Genomic DNA, 19110 nt, shown 5'->3' with positions numbered 1-19110 from the left:
TATTTGCTTTAATTTGTTATGAGTGTATTCAGCCAGCATTCAGCCATTTCTTTCCTAGATAAATGTTATCCTTCATTTGGTTTTAAGTCTGCATCCTTGCTGAAAAATAACCTTAAACTGACACTTTCTCTACTGCTACTACGACTGGAAAAAGACAAGGCATACCCAACAGTATATTGCCTGTTCCTGAAGTAGACCTGAATCTAGTTCTGATTTCAACCATAAACAAAAGACATTTTCTTAATCCTCTAAACCAACCCAAGTAAAATAAAATACAACAACGAAAGTCTTCTCTCTTTGGGAGAGATTCTTCATCTTTGTATCCTAACGTTGATCCTTAAAAGTAGATACAGTAACACGCGAGGATTGGGCTATCATTTCTATTTTTAAAAAAATGTATTTAAAGTTCCATTTAACAACATCTCTAATATCACAATCCAAATGCATAACATTAACTACTGCTATGGAGCACAGAGCAAAGTTTTGGTGAGAAGGCATGTGATGAAGAGAGATGTGGGGTGTCAGATCCATGGAAAAGAGACAGCAAACCGCTTTGTACTGTAATTAAGAGTTTAAAATCCAATCGTCACTTGTGCTGATTCACAGGGCTCAGTGGGCGACCATGCTCTTCCGCTAGAAACTAAGGCTGGGACTATATGTTTACCTTCCCTTTCGATACTATCATGATACTTGGGTGCTGATTTGATATGTATTGTGATTCTACAAGTATTGCATTTTGATGTTACAATTTATTGATGTTTGTTTTTAACACAAATCATTGGAAAAAGTTAAATCATGCACTTCTAGAGACTGCATATCATGAGTCATATTTCCAAAACAATACACATCACATATCAGTCTTTGTGAATTTTACTGCTACCTTTAGCTGTCCTGTTGATCAAGCTAATGTCGTAGGAAAATAGTAAATATTTAATTTAAACACATAAAATAAGATGTTAGGCCATCTGAGTAGTCCTAAAAAAACATGCATCAAAACCCACTGGTCACATGGATTGTGACAGGTGTCATGGCAATCATCACCACATAAGTATCGGGAATCAAAGAATCGATTCAGGAATTACTGGACTTAATCCAGTATAACATCTTAGTTTCGATAGTAGGTTAGTTGTAATTACTTTGATTTTAAAGAAGGAATGGCCAATCCCTTCAATTGTCATATGATCGGATTGCCAATTGGCACAAGCCGGTCACACACAGTATCTTAAAACCACGACCAAACAAAAGAGGACGCAAACACAAAACATCATAAATGCAAAAAGGAACTACTTAGCTTTGTGCTATTTGCCTACCAACCAGACACCTCACTGTAATGTGAAGTAGTAATGGGAGTAGTGTGGGGTGCTTACAATTAGTCTGCAATCTCTGATAAATGGGGTTGTTGGTGGAAATGCTCTCAGCGCTGCATCCTGATGTGGACAGAATGAGAGAGGAGCCGGGCCCACGTTCAGTCATTAGGCGAGGGAATGAAATGGGGCGGAAAGTTGCCAAGTGGCTGCCAGGTGCTCTCATATTCACTCTCTAGCACACGCACTCAGCCAGGGACCAACACACATACATACTGTAAGAGGGTGGAAGTAACACATTTCTTTCAGTCTTGTTACTGCAGTTGAATACATTTTTGTATTCTTTTTTTGATGACTGACAGAAGTATCTCACATGACTCCATTTTATATTGCATCCATTACACAGGTGGCACTGTAAGTTGGAATTGCAAAAATGGAATACTTGTAAATATTGTAGCATCTGCTGAGGCACATGCAAGTGCTGAATTCACTGTCTTTATAACAGTATATAGTAAAACCTGAAAGGAGAAAGTAGCAAGTATAGTAACTCAATAAAAAGCAGGTGCTTTAGCGTGATCAATATGCAGGTAGATTTTATTCCATTATCTGATGTCTCTGCCACATTATGTCTTCCACATCTTAAAAGTAATAAAACATAACATGTAGTTGGATATACAGAATTGTTCAATCAAAAATGGATTTTTTTATTATACTTGCTAATCTAGAGATATCGTAGAGACATTAGAACTTAGACAAGTCATTCTCTCTTTCTAAATAGGATATATTGAATCATCTTATTTAATTTGAATGCTTTCCTTCCTTTATTGAATTTGTTTAGCTTTTAACTTTTGTGAATATCAAAAATTCTGAAGTATTGAATTAGACTCTGTAATCACATTTTGTTAGCTGAGAAGGTGGAAACACTACAGTGATGACAGGCAGCCTAATTATCTTCACAACCTATAGATACAATCTAAAAAGACATCAGCCATACAAGAAGAGAAGTGGTGATTAAATATATCAGCTAGCAGCTGATCATTTTGCTGGAGAAGACTATTCTTGCTGTCTTTTGCTTTTGGTCAAGTTGTAAACGTTATTTAGCCATTGCCAATATTGCCTACTAATGGCAACTTTCACAGGTCACTTCAACCCGTGAAAGTGATGGTCAGTGTCAGTTTAAAAACCTGCCCCCATTACCTGTTTTTTACATTAGTCTTTGCCAAAGACAAAACAAAAAAAAAAGGTATTTTGCAGGAACCCAATCCTAACCAGTGCCCTCCAAAATGTCTTGATTGCTTTCTGATCTTATCTGGCTTAACTACATAAGATATGTGTTTGACAAAATAACATGCCTTTACCATTCAGCTCGTTCCCTGAGCTTTCAACCGCCTTTAGCAGTAAATTGAAGCAAAGTTGTCTTCTTGTTGCAGCAGGTTTACAGTGCAATATTTGCAACAAAAATAATCTTTTCAGCATTTTTGCACCACACATGCACTTAAGTATAAATAGAAAAATAACATTATACTGCATCAGAAATCACAGTTGAGAGATTAATAGGTGTAATTTATGTCCTAAAACAAGTGTTTGCATAAATAACAGACCATAAATCTAAATTCTTATGGTTAATAGAAAGATTTGATGTTTTTATTCATTTTCCATGTGGATCATCGTCAAAGGAGCCTAATGAATCCGCTGTGATTTATAGTTTTAAATAAAAAAATAAGAAAAAGGAAATAGTGGGGAAGGGGTATTTTTAATAGGCACTGTATAGGACAGCAATGGTGTGGCTATTAATATCCTTTGCGAACCACTGACAAGCTATATAATAGTCAACATTCAGTTTATTCATATAGCTTTGATTTGTATTTACACTATGTCCTTTGTACTCTTCAAAGTAGTTTGTGATGAATGTGTCAGACAGCTTTTTATGAATAAATTCCACGTGACTTGATTTTGTTGTGGGTTAGGTTTCGCAAACACCCAGCACAGCCTTTTCATGTGCTGTCAGTTGTGTTTGTAGAGAGCTACAAGATGGATGTTCAGTAGTAAAAAACCCTCAATCCCATATCTGCCTCCTATACCTACACTGAAGATGTTCGTGTCTTGTGTAAATGTAATACATTTCCCTTCTGCTGTATTTCTTTATCGAACACCTTTCCATCGTACACAATAATTTGAGGCACACAGGATTATTGTATGGCTGCTGCTCTTGTCGGCACGTTTTGGCTTTGACCCTGCACTTTTTTATACTGGCCGCTTTTACTGTTAAAGAGGAAATTGGTTTTCACTGCTCTGTCTTCTCATAGAAGAGGTGAATGTCTAAAGTGTGAATGCAAATGCTCTCTTCAGCATGAGTGTTACATTTTTTATAGTTCGAAAAAGAAACGCTGCGTAAGACTGGCAAGGTTTCAGATCAGCAGGTTGCAGAGCTCAGCCTTCATTAAAAAGGAATAGGCCTTCCCTTGTATTAATGATACCAAGGATTTGTCCTCTGTTCTCGTAAGGTTAGATTGATTTCATTAAACAAAACAAAAATGCCAAAAAACACTAGGGCCATCCTAATTAAAAAATGGTCCAACCAACCTTCAGTATGAAACCTGCCCTAAAAAAACAAAACAAAAGTGACGTGAGTTATATTTGTCTAAAATGGTGTCAACATACTAGATATAAGACACAGCATGACTTTTTTTTTTTTTTGAACATGTGCTTGCCATTTCAGAGCAAGGACTATGGAACAGACTTATTGAGGTGGAAAGGAAGTCATCAATGTTTTAACCATAGTGGGTTATTCGGCTCCAAGGGGTTGAAAAAGCTCTTATGCCTCAAATAGCTTCTCATAAAATGTTCACGAGTTGTTTATGCCACCAGGAGTAAAAGTGTTGTCACAGTGCGGCAATTAGCATACGGTGGGGGAAGGAGAGGAAGTGCATTTCAGCAGGTGATAAGACACCTCCGTGGTGTTGCTGATGGATACAAGACTTTCAGCAGGTCTTCACCTTGTGGGCAGACAGAAATGAGGCTTTGACTTGACATGTGTAAAGTTGAAGATAACTAAGTTATAACTTGCTGCCTTTCTAACACTCATTACACCATTACACCAGACAACAGTTTTTAACCAAATGATGAACCAATGATTTTTTGCCAAGAATACTTCTCATGAAGTTGCTGTGTATATCTCCATATTTTAAAACAGAAGAGTTTTCTAAAAGCTGAATGTCAAAAAAGTGATAATTATGCACATTTACACTTGTATGCATGGAATAAACAGGCTGTTCAATCTTTCCATTAGACCCAGGAGCTATACAGTCTTAAAGCTGGGGTAGTTGCAGATTTTGAATAATCCATCAAGTAGCCTCTCAGTAAAATGTAGAAGTCAGAAAAATTGCTTCAGGCTTAATTTCACTTATTAAGTGCATCTTTTGGCAGTGCAATTTATTTATTTTTTTTACTTTGGGAGGCAGCTGGATTCATGAGATCATGCAAGAATGCATCTTGCTTCAAGTTATGTTCTTTTGGCCGAACCACAATGTTTTGTACCAATCAGCATCCTATAAAGAACTACTGACAGCCATGGACGTGGTTTAGGTGTGACGACAGCAATAAAATCGACTGTTTATTGGAAAACAGGATTGCCTCCTAAAGAGGTGAACAAAGATGCTGCTATTGCATCAGCTATATCAGAACTACAGAGTATTGCTTCATTGAAAGGAGCGCAAAGAACTGCACTGAAGGCTTTTCTTCATGGAAAAGATGTTTTTGCTCTCCTCACTGGCTTTGGCAAGATTTTGATGGACCACCTGGCTCTGATGAATGGATGGATGGATGGATAGATGGATGGGTAGATGAAAGACAAATGCCTATTTTGTTTGGAAGTGGATGCCCTTTTCCAAACACTTACCAAGGACAACTTCTCAAGATGGTTCAGTGTAACAAACTGTTTGGTACATTAGATTAGTTTTTTGGGAAATGACATTGAATTGATAGCCCAAGGATAACTACACAGGGCCAAAAACAATTAATTACTGATTATTAATAATTAATTATTTTTCAATTTTAAATGGATTAAAGGGACAGAAACCATTTTGAGTGATAACCCTTAAATTCTGAGTTTTTATGCAAGAGATCAGTTATATCCAGCTTTTGTACTTATTCAAAATGCTGTCTGATGATTGCAGGCTTGTTGAATTGTCTCTAGGCAAAACTAAACCACTGCTTGTTCCCTTATTGAAGGCTAAAATGAAAAAAACATTGTTGTGCATACTTACAACTCAAGCGGGCTGAAAAACGAATCATGCTTCCGGCCATTAGGTTGCTTTCTCCATAAATATGTCACAAGTAATTTATTGTCAACAAATTTGTGACATTCAGGAGCTTGCTGTTCCTGAGACACTGCTAATGGTCACAGATGCATTCAGTCAATGTGGGAGGAAACCCCGCGTGGATGCGGATTGAATGACATCGGATCTTTAATGAATACAATTTTTTGTTTGCATGACAGGTTGGCTAAATACTTCTGCTGCCACTGTAGATTCTTCTGTATTCCAATATCAGCAGGTCTCCACACAGCTTTATGTACCTGTTCAATGTCTGCTGAGACTTTCAAAGAACTTATTTGTGCAGTGTGTCAGCTGGTGTGAGGGAATGTGACATTGTTTATGTGCCATGTAAAGTTTTAGCACTGTTTTAGTAGTAGTTTATTCTGATTTGCATCCCCTTGTTCTCGTTCATGGGCCTTGTGGGCCAGCTTAACTCTGTGCACCGAGTGAGCTTTGAGCCTCTGTTGTTTACCACACTCTGCTCTCTCCCTGAGGAATCTGAGCTGCTGTAATGGAAAACATCAGTTGGGTACCAGACCAACACTGTTAGTTTAGTTAGAGAAGAAAAAGTCAATGCCAGAAATAGGAAATGCCGCATTGCTTGTTGAAAAAGAAGACGTCCAAGAGTGAATGTGCTTCAAAACATTGCTACATATTGCTTAAGTGGTTGTGAGCATTTAGATTCAGCATGAGCAGCAGAGATCTCAAAAGGCAGCTTGAATGGCTTTACAAAAGAGATGTTGTCCACAACTGTGGAGGGCAGTTTCCATTACATTGCTTTTTACCACAAGATTGTCTTTTTCTGTGATCGCAAGGCTTTGATCCATCTGCAGTGACAATCTGATCCTGTCGACCAAGTGTGTGTGTTATCCTTTTACACATTGTTCACCTCATTATGCATGCATTGGAGGAGGATGCCCTTCAAATAATGCACACTGGAGTCACATATGTCCAGACCTTGGTGTTGCCTACATGCTCTGAGTAAAGGTCAACATTTTCTGCCTCCCTTGTTTTTAATGAGACAATTCACAGTGATTTCTTTGTATCTAAAGCTGTTCTACACAACGAAAGCATAGCTGATTTGTCATTTTTACTAAGGAACTTCATCAAATAAGGGTACAGATTTGCAAATTGCCTTATGTTCAGTGAAGCACGCTGTAGTACTGGAAATGTTGAAGTATGTATTAGCAACAATACAAGTATTTATATCTTCCTATTTTTATATGACTTTTGTCATGAAGTCAGTTACTCTTTTTTTAACGATCATTTTTTGTTAATTGAGGTGATTGCCTGACACTGATGTCGTACTGTTGTCGAGTGTCAAGCAAATGACAGAAAGCTGGTGAACAGACTCAGAATTTCCCAGCTAAACTTGTTTTAAGCATAACATTTAAGCTCATAACTTTAAACAATATGACAATTTTGCATTTGAATATTATTGAGTAATGTGCCACTTTGATATCTTTATCAATCACTTAATCATAGGTTATAATAACCTCATATAAAATCAAGACAAATCTTTCATAAAGCTTCACACAACAAGCGCAAAGCTTAGTACAATTGTATCTGCTGCTATTGGGATAAAAACTTCTCTCTTGTATGTAGCAAGAGACCTACGTCATCATAGGTCTTGTACTATATAGCACGTCATACTATAATATATTGTATTGCTTTGTGTCATACTGCTGTGCTTAAGTATTCTTGAGCAATACACTGAGTTACATTGCCCCCACCCATACCATGATCTGTGCTCCTAGCAGGTATTTACAAATGCACAGTTGCAGTTGAAAGTACTCATAACATCCCTCAGGTTCACATTGAACACTGAGCATCATGTATTTCTATCCATGCTCTGAAAAAGTAAGAGGTCATCAATAAATGAATGGCTGTGCACAATCCCTCATTTGTCTCTCATGTCAGCTGATGACCAGACTGTTGGATGTGCATACTGATAACAAATGACTGCGCCCTTCGCTGACCCTGCTGGTGGCAGAGGATGCCTGGCTGTGCGACACAAATTCACTAAATAATCATTATGCCAGGCCACCGCGGGGATTTAATAAACTAGCAAATTGACTGGCTCCAATCAGGTCACAGTGTACACACTTGTATCTCGTCTAAATCCTCTGTGACGGCTAGAGGATAATGCAGGACTGTGTGTGTGGAGATGTTAGGGATGTGAATGAGGCTTAACACTTTAAGTCAGTTTGTGTACCCGTCCAGCTGCTAAAACTTTGCTCAGATATTCATGGACACATTTTAACTGAAAGCCACTTATCTTTGTACCAGTGTTTCAGTGGTACACAGGAAGCTTTGAAATTATAAAACATGTTTTTGAAGTCTCTACTCTCACGTGATTACATTAACTTCTACATGAAAAACAAAACTCTACATTTATGTGGCTCTTAGCTGGTTACAGAGTTATACAAAGCTCTGTAGAAATGATATGTGATATGTGATCATGATGTGATAGTAACGCATCTGACCTCTGAAGCAAAGCCATTTCTCAAATGCATTGTTACAACCATTTGCCTAAGTGTATCTGTGAACACTTGGTGTTCCTCTTCTTTTCATGTCAGTTTATACTGTATATCAGGAGACCATTCTGCTCAAAGCCAAATGCATCATAGATTGTGATTAATGCAGTGAGCATCGCTCTCTCATCAATATTTATTGGTCAATAGAAAAAAAAACAAATTGTGTGCAATGTGAGAGTAAGGTTTGTGGAAGCCAGTCTGTATGCTCCTCTGTTTTTCTTTTTTCCATGACAGTTTTCCAGTTCAATTCTTTATCTAGAGTAAATGCAGTGCTGCCCTGTGTTCCACAAATTATGATCATGTGCAACTAATTCACATTGGTAATATGTTTTGGAGGAACATTCAACATTTTTTTCCCGTACATGTATTTGATGTATTGTGGCATTGTTACGCAGTGAAGGAGGAGTTTGTTGTAGATGGCTTGGTGTAGAAAGCAAATGGCTTGAACACCAGAGACTCAGTTACCATTCCATCGCATGCTTCATGTTAGGATTGGCTTGATCACTATTTAACAACAACCACTGTCATTCTCTCTCTATAACTTACTTTGAGTTGTTTAACATAACCATAAAAAAGATAGTCTTGCCTACTCAGGAGTGGATGTGAAAGGGAAAATAAATAGAAAACACTGACACTGAACATTTAAAGATATTTTCAGTATAAATGCTTTGCACTGGTGGTGTACTGAAGATACATTAATTATAAACTTTTCTTCTGTACGCTGTCAAAAGAACTTATCTGGATGGCTTTATGTTTCCTCCATAATGTATTAGCCAAAGGAAATTATATTCATATTGAATGTAACCGCTAAAAGCCAGGATTTTTACCTTAACTCACTGATAAGTTGTCAGAAGGATCATGTAACAGTAAAACAGAATGAAGCCATTATTTTAGTATTCAACCTATTAAAATTTAACTAATGTGTTCTTTTTGGGGGGTCTACATCTTTGTATGGTAATGATTAGGATTGAAACAACAAAATAATTTTTCCAGAGTTAAAGATGCATTAATACATTTTGGCCACTAGGTGGAATAAATATAACAAAGCCTTCTAATAAATAGCAGCAACCATACTGCTGTCTTATAAGTTTTTTTTTTTGACTAGCATGTTAGCAAACAGTTGCCTAATTACACCTTGAGCATAAAATAGAACAATATCATCATTTCATCTGGAGTCATGTTTTTTCGGTCTGATGAATGTAGGCCCAGTTTTGTTTTTGTTTCCATCTGCTCTGAAGAAAAATAGCAGTATGTATTGTGTTATTCAGAAGCTAGTCATTAGTTCCACTCTAACTAGCAATCCTTTTTACGTTACACACAGTTATTTGGTTAATAATCCTGTTTGCACAATTGTTTACTTATTTAATTTTTATTATTATTATTATTATTTTCTTAAAATATAGAAATCTCATCTCAATGTGCTCTACAAAAAAGCCCCACCGCCATATAAGTCCGCTATGATGCATTTTCCCCTATTTTTATTTTTTATTTTTTGAAAAACAGAAATATAAATCAAACTTTTTTCTGTATCAACACAAAAATGGTATTTAAAAAAGTATTACAGGACTGTGGTATGCATCTCTTTATATATACCAAATTTTCGGCACTATAAGGCTCACCGGATTATAAGGCGCACCTTCAATGAATGGCCTATTTTAAAACTTTTTCACATATAAAGGGTGCGCCACATTATAAGGAAACTACTGTACTGTGGTGTCTGGGGTTGTGTTGTGCATCCACTAGATCAGGGGTCGGCAACCCGCGGCTCCGGAGACGCTGACTGCACGCGCCAGTAAAAGGATGACGGCACGCACTTCAGCCACGCCCCTGACTACGATAGCCATAATTAACCAATATTGATCCATATAAAAGGCGCATCGGATTATAAGGCGCACTGTCGGTTTTTGATAAAATTAAAGGCTTTTAGGTGCGCCTTATAGTGCGGAAAATACGGTGTATATAAATATAAAAGAAAGATTGGCTGAAAAACATGGCTGCCAATAATTAGGCAGTAATTGGGAATAAGCCTACCAAAGCATTATGAGCCGTGCTATAGGGAGTACCACAAATACCAAAAATGCGTACCTCAAAACCCAGTGGACAGAAAGTGTGCATGCTCTGAGGGAAAGTATTGACTAAAATCTGAAGTGCCATATTGATTGGTGCAAGTTGGCATAGCCGCACAAATCACATGTTTGCTCATGACTTAAGATGCTTTTGAGCACTACTGATTAAACTTACTGGAACCATCCTGTGCTACCTCCTGACAGTACACACCGAAGAAGGAGGGACAAATGGTGCGACTTTGAGTGTGTAGTTATTGAAGTGTTGGTTTTGTGGTGATGAAACAAGTGCATGATTGGTCTTGCACCTTCTTTAAACAGAATTAAACTAACTGGAATGATTTTCCTCACCTTTTAGAAGCCTTAAAGCTTCTTGCTGCTGCACGCAGCTTTAATTTTGGCCGATTAAGTCGCTTCCTTCTCTTGAGCGAAAAAGGGCTTGAACCTGGAATCACTGCTTGCAGCTGTGTTTTTATTATAATCATTTTACTTTGGCAGTATTCTTAAGGACGGTTACACTTATGAATACAGTGACCTTTTCACAAATAGAATAAGCAGTAGACAAACGTGTAATCATTTTCTCTGTAGTCGTTGCCAGTAGTCTCTTATGTTCATAACTTTATGTAACAGTGAAGCACTGAGAAACATTTGCTCTGATGGTTGTGAAGATATTTTTTTTCTTTTTTCTCTGCTCATCATACCCCTCCACCCCTTGAGGACTATTCCAAAGGGCAATCTAAGCATGAGCAAGCTTCTTTTAGAAAGACGATGTGTTTGATGTGGTTCATGGGTTACTGTACAGGCTGATCTGTGGCCTGTCAAGACTTATTAGTGTTCATATACAGTAGGTTGAAATGAAAGACCACAGCAGGATCCTCTCCTCAGAGAAAATCATTTCATAAAGGAAAATCTTGTTCTTATGGTTTTTTTTTCTTTTATTAATGAAGTCATCCTCACAATCCTACAGTATATCACAGTTTTTATTAATTTATATGGTATACCCCTCCCACCTGCTGCTGAAACACTCTACAAAATGTGTCCGGTTAGAGATACTCTCCTTTTCTTGCCTCCTTAACACAGTGGTCTGAGTTGAGGGTCTGCTGCAGAACTGCACTGCTAAAGCTGGCCGGGAATATGTGTCTTGCTCAAGGACGGTTTTTCCCGTGTTTTATTTAGCTTTAACTTTTCACTTCAAACTCTCAATTCCTCAGCTCTTGTATCAAACGAATACTCAATGATGTTTTCGCCCTTGTTATTACAAAGATCCCTTTCGATGCGAATGTATTGGTTACTGCAAAACCGCTCCCATCTAGTCATTCTCACCATGAAATAGACACAGAATGGGAAATGTAGCAAGGCTATAATTTATTTGACAATGTAGCTACACATAACTTTTTTCAATGTTTCCTCTTTTGGCATTTGTACTTCCATTAAGTGGATCTGTTGCACACTTGTCAGATATATAAAAAGTGCACTTTCAGCACTGTTTTGGAATCGCCCTTAAAACAGCAACGCCCCCATGCGAATACGCAGTCATAGGTGGATAAGATATGGCGAGGGTTTACAGATTGAAATGGATGGTTATTCCCGTGTGACTACAAATACTTCAACATGCTCACATTGACAGATGTATCTTTCTGCAAGTTAATTTAAGGTGATTGGAGTCAAATGTTCTTACATTTATTTGTCATCTTTCCAGTCTTGCCTCAGTGCATGCATGTATCAAATGACAAAACGGGTTTTCAGTGAACAGAGTTTTTTTAATCATTCCCACTGTGGTTACTTTGTAGTAAACTTGGTTTACATAATTTATGGATTTGACTGTCACTTTATGAGTTGAAAAAAATAACGCCATCCGGTATCGACTGGGATTTCCTGAGGGTTGATGGAACTCAAACAGCCTAAATGAGACTGAACCTGTAACAAGAGCTGTCCATCTGTTCTTGCAGATGTACATAGAGATCACCTTATAGTCAGACAAAAATGTAACTTTTTTTCTGTGTTTTTTCCATAGGTTTTATGGGACACAATGGCTATCCAGGTCCATGTGAACATAAGTATTGTGGCTTGGGGCGTCACTGTGTTGTCAACCATGAGACTGGTCAAGGGGACTGTAAGTGTTTGGATCACTGCAAACCACACTATAAACCTGTGTGTGGTTCAGATGGGAAGCTGTACCAGAACCATTGTGAGCTCCACCGGGCCTCTTGTCTCAAAGGACACAGAATTACCATCATGCACAGTGAGGAGTGCTTTTACAAAGGTAAGAGCCCAATCTTTCTCAAATGTGGGACGTGTGTGGTGCAGTGGATACTGTATGTCTTGCACCATACCCCTTGCAATATATGTAAGATCCTGATTGCCCTGTAACTTCGGGATTCAATCTGATTGTGTCAACCTTCTGCTATGGCGGTCACTAAAAATATTTAGATATAAACAGTTGTTACGTTGTACCTATTGTGGTCAATGTTCCTGATTTTGATAACTTGTGTCTAAAGGTCTTGTCAAAAGGGATGCTTTCATCCCAGCACATGTAGTCCTACAATAGGTACCCCATGGGGCACAAAAAATTGGTCCTGGGCAGTGTTAGTGTCATGCCTGACCCAAAGAACCTCACAGGACTGCATCTAGGTTACTTTTGACGTAAAGCAATAGGGAAAGGACTGACTGATAACCAACCGTCATTAGGAAGTTCCCTTCTAATAGTCTGGTATTTGGTTGGTAAAACAGTCAAAACCTCCATTTTGTTTTATAGACATAAGTTCTACCATAGATCTGAATGATTGATCTTCTTGAAAAGATGTCAAAAATACAGCAACACACCAATGAAGATAAATAAGCTTACAAACAGTGCATAGAGTGAACAAAGAAATCAATCACCATGTTGTATATTGTAGATTTTCCTCATTTTGCAGTATTGACACCCAAATTATGCGACTAGTTTGGGTACTATGGACATAAATGTATTCTTTGCCACTCTGGGGAAAAGTATCTGTCCATTAAATATGAAGCTACACCTAGCTGCTGGTTTGCTTAGCTTAGCACAAAGACTAGAAGGGGAGGGGGCAGCTAGCTTGGGAGAGTCTGAAGATAACAAAATCCGCCTACCACTACCTCTAAAGCTCACTAATTAAGTAGTTGCCAGGCAACCAGCGGAGACTTCAGGTAGTTACCGTTCGCAGCCAAGAAATACTTTGGCACATAACCCATTGTGAGCCAGTGAATTGTTATTTATACTTTTTTGGTTTTGTACAGGGAGAACTAGTGAGATTTTAGAGGTGTTGGTAGGGTAGGTGGATTTCGTTATCCTCTGCCAGGGGAAAGTGGTTTCTTAATATTCTGTTGAACGGCACATGGTCCTTGTTGGTAAATCTGTACTCTGTTAAAGGGAGTCCACTCTAGCATCAACTTTGTCATCTTGTCATAGAGAAAATAGTAATAGTCTTTGAGTCCGTGAGGAAGTATATAAGTATAAGGGGAAAAAAGAAAAGTGGCATCATGATCAAGGGATGAATCTAATGTTCTCAGCAAAAAAATTACCATTCTGAAGTAGATGCATGTTGTACTTTAATTCTAAATATTCAGTGTCAAAATACAAGCACATACAGTACATCAAATAACATGTACCAGTGTAACAGAACATATTAGACATAATGTAGCTTACACAATAAGCTTCCACAAAAGACATAAAGAACAAAGGACACAAGCTGAAACTAGTCTTATAACTCCTTGTGAAATGCACAGCTTGGTTTAGAGGCAGGAGCAGGTGGTAGCGCTGTAGTGTTCATATTTCCCCAGAGAAGATTGACTGCTCTCTCCCATTGATTGTATAAACACACAAATTATTCTTATTCCCTGCAAACAAGGCTACTCACCCTTTTGTAAAGCGAGACATCAGTGAAGTAAGAGCTCTGGACACTCTGCACCTTTGTTCCATTCAGGGCAAAGGGGAATTGTTGCAAATTGCTCACAGACAGCATATTCATAATATTCAAAGGCAATTGACTGAGTCTTTGCATTGATTCGGCAGGGTTTCGTAGCTTACTTGTTTACTTTGAAAAGTAGCTTTGTGCAACGCTGGGAATTGCTTTGGATCTATATATTATTGCTGATGAAACTCTGTGTGGTCCTCCCTACAGAGAATTTTGAGGGCAACATTGTAAAGCCAAAACAAACCAAAACAAAAACAAACCGCACATCCTTCTCACCAAGAGAAATGCATTCTTACACCACAGAAAAATTCAATTTAGAGATGAACAAAGCCTCATAGGGAGGAAAAATGAACATGCTTTTACCTCAGTTCCCTACACTGTACAAGAGCCAACATACAAACCATCTTGAAAGAGCAGCCTCATGACTTGGCATACATTAAGAGGAGCCTGTGCTGAAACAGTCTAGGTGAGCCAGTGTTAAAAATCAAAGCATCTGCTTCATCCCAATCACAGAAATAGGCATTCAGATCAATCACACATCCCTGTGGGGTGACAGTCCTAATCAGCCTCTCTCATGTGCCATGTACTGTCAGACTACCCCCACCCAACACCCTACACACAATTGGCATCTATCCGCAATGCAGAGGGGGATATTTGACCAATGTCAGGCAATCAATATCAGATCAACAGGAGCCAAAAGAAGGAATAAAAGAAGACAAACCCTCTTTTTTCTCTGATCTCATCCCTTGCTCATTCCAGAATTTTTTTCCTTTCTACTTGATTGATAGGTAATCAATTTCTCATTGAATGAGAGCTCCAGGGAGAGGACACAGGAACCTGTTGGAACAATTAATAATCTCTGATAAATGCATTGCTTTCTTCCTACCGCTTTCAGATATTTATAAATAAAACCATAATTGAAACAGAGGGATTGCCTTGCGCAGCTGCAAAGGATGTGTTCTTTTGTTGCAACTACGAAAGTCCTGTGGCAATCAAAGGAATGGATAATTGAGCAAATGTAAAAGAGCTTATATCCAAATCTAGATGTCATTATGATTCAGGGGTTATTAGTGGGTGAAACAGAGTGTGCTCTCAAAGTCATATTAAATGTGTCACTTGATTATTTGTCCTCCAGGTAATGGATTCAATTTACCTAGCAATATGGAGATATGTACTCATTATCACAGCACAATAATGAATTTTCTTCAGTTCAATAATAGTTACCTCTGGAAAGGAGGTTATGTTCTGGGTCCTAGGTGTGTCTCTGTCTGTTGGTCTTTGCGATTTACTAAGATATCTACACAACAGATTTCAGTTAAAATTGTTAGAAAGTCAGGTCATGGGTCAAGAAGCAAGTACTTTGTAGCCATCCTTGCAGCTGGCCCTAGAGAAGGCAATGTCAGCTGGTCTGTTGGTTTGTTAACTACTTTGTTCCAGACCACAATATGTCAGCAACGATTGAATGGATTGCCATGAAATTCTTTCTAGACATGCATGATCCCCCACAAGATGAAACCTACTGATTCCCTGACTTTTCCTCTAGTGTCGCAATGTGGTTGACTTTTTGTTGTTGGTGGTGTTCGTTTTTTTTTTTTTTTAATATCCTGACAGCAATTGGCTGAATTGGCATGAAATTTGGTAAAGACATTCAGTTTCCCCTCGTGATTAATTGGAACTGATAAACTTCTCATTTTTAGCTGGCACTGCTTTTTCCTTTTGCCTAATTAGATGACAAGTGTTGGCAGCAGCATATCAGCTGATGCAGATTAACGTTTACTCCATGAGTAACTTGGTAACTGACCAACTTTAGACTTTTCCATTGTCTGGTGTGTGTGCTCTCTGCAAGTTGCTGTCTGTAATCAGTCAGATATTGCTCATGATGGCTTATACTTTCCTTGTTGTTATACAGCATACAGGTATACAGAAGATGATGAAATGACTATCAGTTGGTCACCGGTGGTCTATTTCCATAATCAAGCAGCCACTTAGATTTGGTGGCCGAACAATCTGTGCAAATGTAAATGTATTCAGCAGAGCTAAAATCCAAGCAAAACCCTCCAGTCCTCTACCATGCTATTGCTGATTAAACACAGAACCTCCTCCAGTGCAAATATTCAGCAAACAATGTGATAGTGATATGCTGAAACTCATTTCTGTTAGTGTGCTTATATAGTGGATTAGCATTTTCACATGTTCTCCTGGCAATTGTTTGATATTGCTTGCAAGTTAGAACTATGCATTTAGCATACAATTTTAAAGTGGAATTGTAGTGCTACAGTAGAATATTGTGTTGTAGTGCCATTGATTTATACTTTAGCAAGCTGTGAAATTATACCATTATCGACCGAATTCAGATGTCAGCATGATGTCTTAATGACATCCATACCAAAGACATGTCCAGGGCATCTCATGATTGCTGAAAAGTTCAGCTTCATATTTATTTGATAGACAATTAATCCCCTGGGCACACTCAAAGTTGGAGCTGTTGGAAATGAAATGATTGCTTTTGAACTGAGACCCATATGCAAAGAAGTTGAGCCATTATTGGTTCTGGTCCCTGCTGGATGGGTCTGCGTTGAAAATGGACAAGCCTTGTCAGCTATACTTTCTCTGTGCCTCTCATCTGCTATGGAAGACAGGATAAAAAATGACAGCCATGTGTTGACTGAAGCTTCTCATTAGCACAGGGGAGAGCATGTGACCCACCATTTACCCCTCACACTGCATGACAACTTAGCCTGGATCGGATCTGATTGAAAATTAAGTGGTGCACAAAAGCCTGTCCAATCTGTGGAGGGAAATGTGTGCATGAAGGCGAGCAATCTCTGCAGCAGGCAATTGCCATGAGACAATCAGGGCTAAGGTTGCAAGGCACATCAAGCAACTGGTTTCAGTGCATTCAGCACATCCAATTATCTGGGCGATCATATATTTAGAAAACCTAAGGACATTTGGCTCCCAATAAACCTTCCATGCCAGAGCTTCTCAATTTTTTATTTACTACTTACTGTACAGTTGCACTGCATCATTTACTTTGCAATTGCATCATGATGTTGGGGAAAATGGATCAAAGTTTTACACAAGCTTTGTTTCAGCATTTGAGATGGGTTTGCTTGATTACATCATACCTGTACAAAATAAAATGGCCTGCTGCAGACTTCATGTACTCTCATACATCATCAACATCTTTTGGACATTTTTGGGGAAGGCATATAATTTTTCTTTTCTTTTTTGTCTGTCTTTGTCCAAATGCTACCAAATCCAAAACAACATAGTTTAAAGGAGAAATACATTTTTTCCCACATAACCTATACAGGAACACATACATACACAGTCACCATTCAGGTAACTTCCAGTAGGACCCTTGCCTTTGGATTGATATAAATAAGCAAATAGAGTATATTCAAAAAGTCAAGCGCGTTTTGAAAAAAAAGGTTTATGAGTCGCACAGTCTCTAGATTTCGCTTAATTTAGACAGTTGAATTGCTCTAATGTAAAAAATGCAAAGTTAGCATTCAGCCTTCAATACGATGTTGTGTCATACTTCATATGTGTGACAGGGGATGGATAGTGCAATAATGTAGTATTTTTAATTAGGTTTTCATTCCAGAATGGGTTGCTGAATATACATTAGAGCCGCTGCCAAAAGGTGATTAATGGCTAATATCTCAGAACCTACTCTAGTACTTTCACTTGCATAATTACAATGCCATTGGAGCTGCTTGACTACCTGTACTATATTAATGATCTCAGCTGCATCCTTGCTGCTCAGGTCTCTGTGGCATCAGCCTGAGCTTTATAGAATTGTGTATTAGTCAGTCCCTATAAGGCTACAATTGACTGTGTTTTATTATCAGTTATTCTGCTGATTATCTTCTTGAGTAATTGCCTAATTGTGTAGTCTAAATATCAGAAAATAGTGAAAAATGCCCATTACAGCTTTCTTTAGTGCAAGCTATCATCTTCAAATTGCTTTTGTTTGCAATTGCTCAAAACTAACAAATCGAACATAAAGATACTTGGTTTGCTATCATAAAAACTAGAGAAAACCTGCAAATTGAGAGTCTGTCTGTCTAGCTGTCATACTTTTTCCACTAAACATTTACATTTACAACACCATAATGAGAATAACAGTTAGGTAAATTGAGGTTTAATTCCTTCCTACGCTGCTTATGACAACCATGGTTTTCTGTTGTGCAGCTGATCAGATATGTGAGGGGTGTAGGTAGTGTAAGGTGCAGTGATTTGATCTGATGGAGAGAAAGAGAGAGGGTGAGTTGTTTGTCTTTTGTGGATGAGAAATTACTTAGAGAGAAAATATTTTTGATTTTGAATAATCATTGAGAGGAAAAAAGCAATACATTTGACATTGATGGGGACATGTCCCTCACATTCCCCCCGAAACCTGCGCCAGTAGTTGAGATATTTTAAGTATACAGTGGGACATCAACTCAACCAACGTGTGCAAATTTGATTTAGAAACACGAAAGTAGCGAGGTCAGAGTAAGTCACAGGGTTTTAAGGTGTCTTTTGATTCATGTAATCAAACCAGCTTGGATATTGTAAAAAGGAGGGTGGTTTAAAGCTTGTATGTGTTTTTGGTTATCAAGTAGGCACTTATATTAGAGATATTTAAAAGAAAATTGCTATCATCTTTGATCCTTTTTTAAGGGACGTTGTTCACATTTTATAGAAATTGAAAATAAACTACTGCCTTTATTAATCCGTAGTATACAATTAGTGATCAGCTAATGTTGAAATGGTGTGCACACCATGTCTGTGATCTCTAATGTGTGCAGATATGTGGATCTATATGATGTGAGCATTGTTTTAATTTGTAGTTTGGGTCTGTTGCAAAATACAAACAGAACAACATTAGAACTGACTTCTTTTCCTTTCCTTTCTTTGTCTTAGTATACTACAACACAGATTTATTTTCATATTTTGCACCAAACCCA

At 38.0% G+C, this 19110-nt stretch overlaps 1 protein-coding gene across 1 annotated transcript in view; it reads left to right on the top strand.

Moving 5' to 3' along the window:
- Nucleotides 1–19110, top strand: part of fstl5 (follistatin-like 5) — a 163779-nt gene that overhangs the window by 43088 nt on the left and 101581 nt on the right. Inside the window, exon 4 of the mRNA XM_041944045.1 lies at nucleotides 12235–12483. Coding sequence (XP_041799979.1) covers nucleotides 12235–12483 — 249 coding nt within the window. The remainder of the gene's footprint in view (nucleotides 1–12234; nucleotides 12484–19110) is intronic.

Source organism: Chelmon rostratus, chromosome 9, assembly GCF_017976325.1.
Source record: "Chelmon rostratus isolate fCheRos1 chromosome 9, fCheRos1.pri, whole genome shotgun sequence".
NCBI lineage: Eukaryota > Metazoa > Chordata > Actinopteri > Chaetodontiformes > Chaetodontidae > Chelmon > Chelmon rostratus.
Note: the sequence above shows the minus strand (reverse complement) of the source record. Positions and strands in the feature narration are given on the sequence as shown.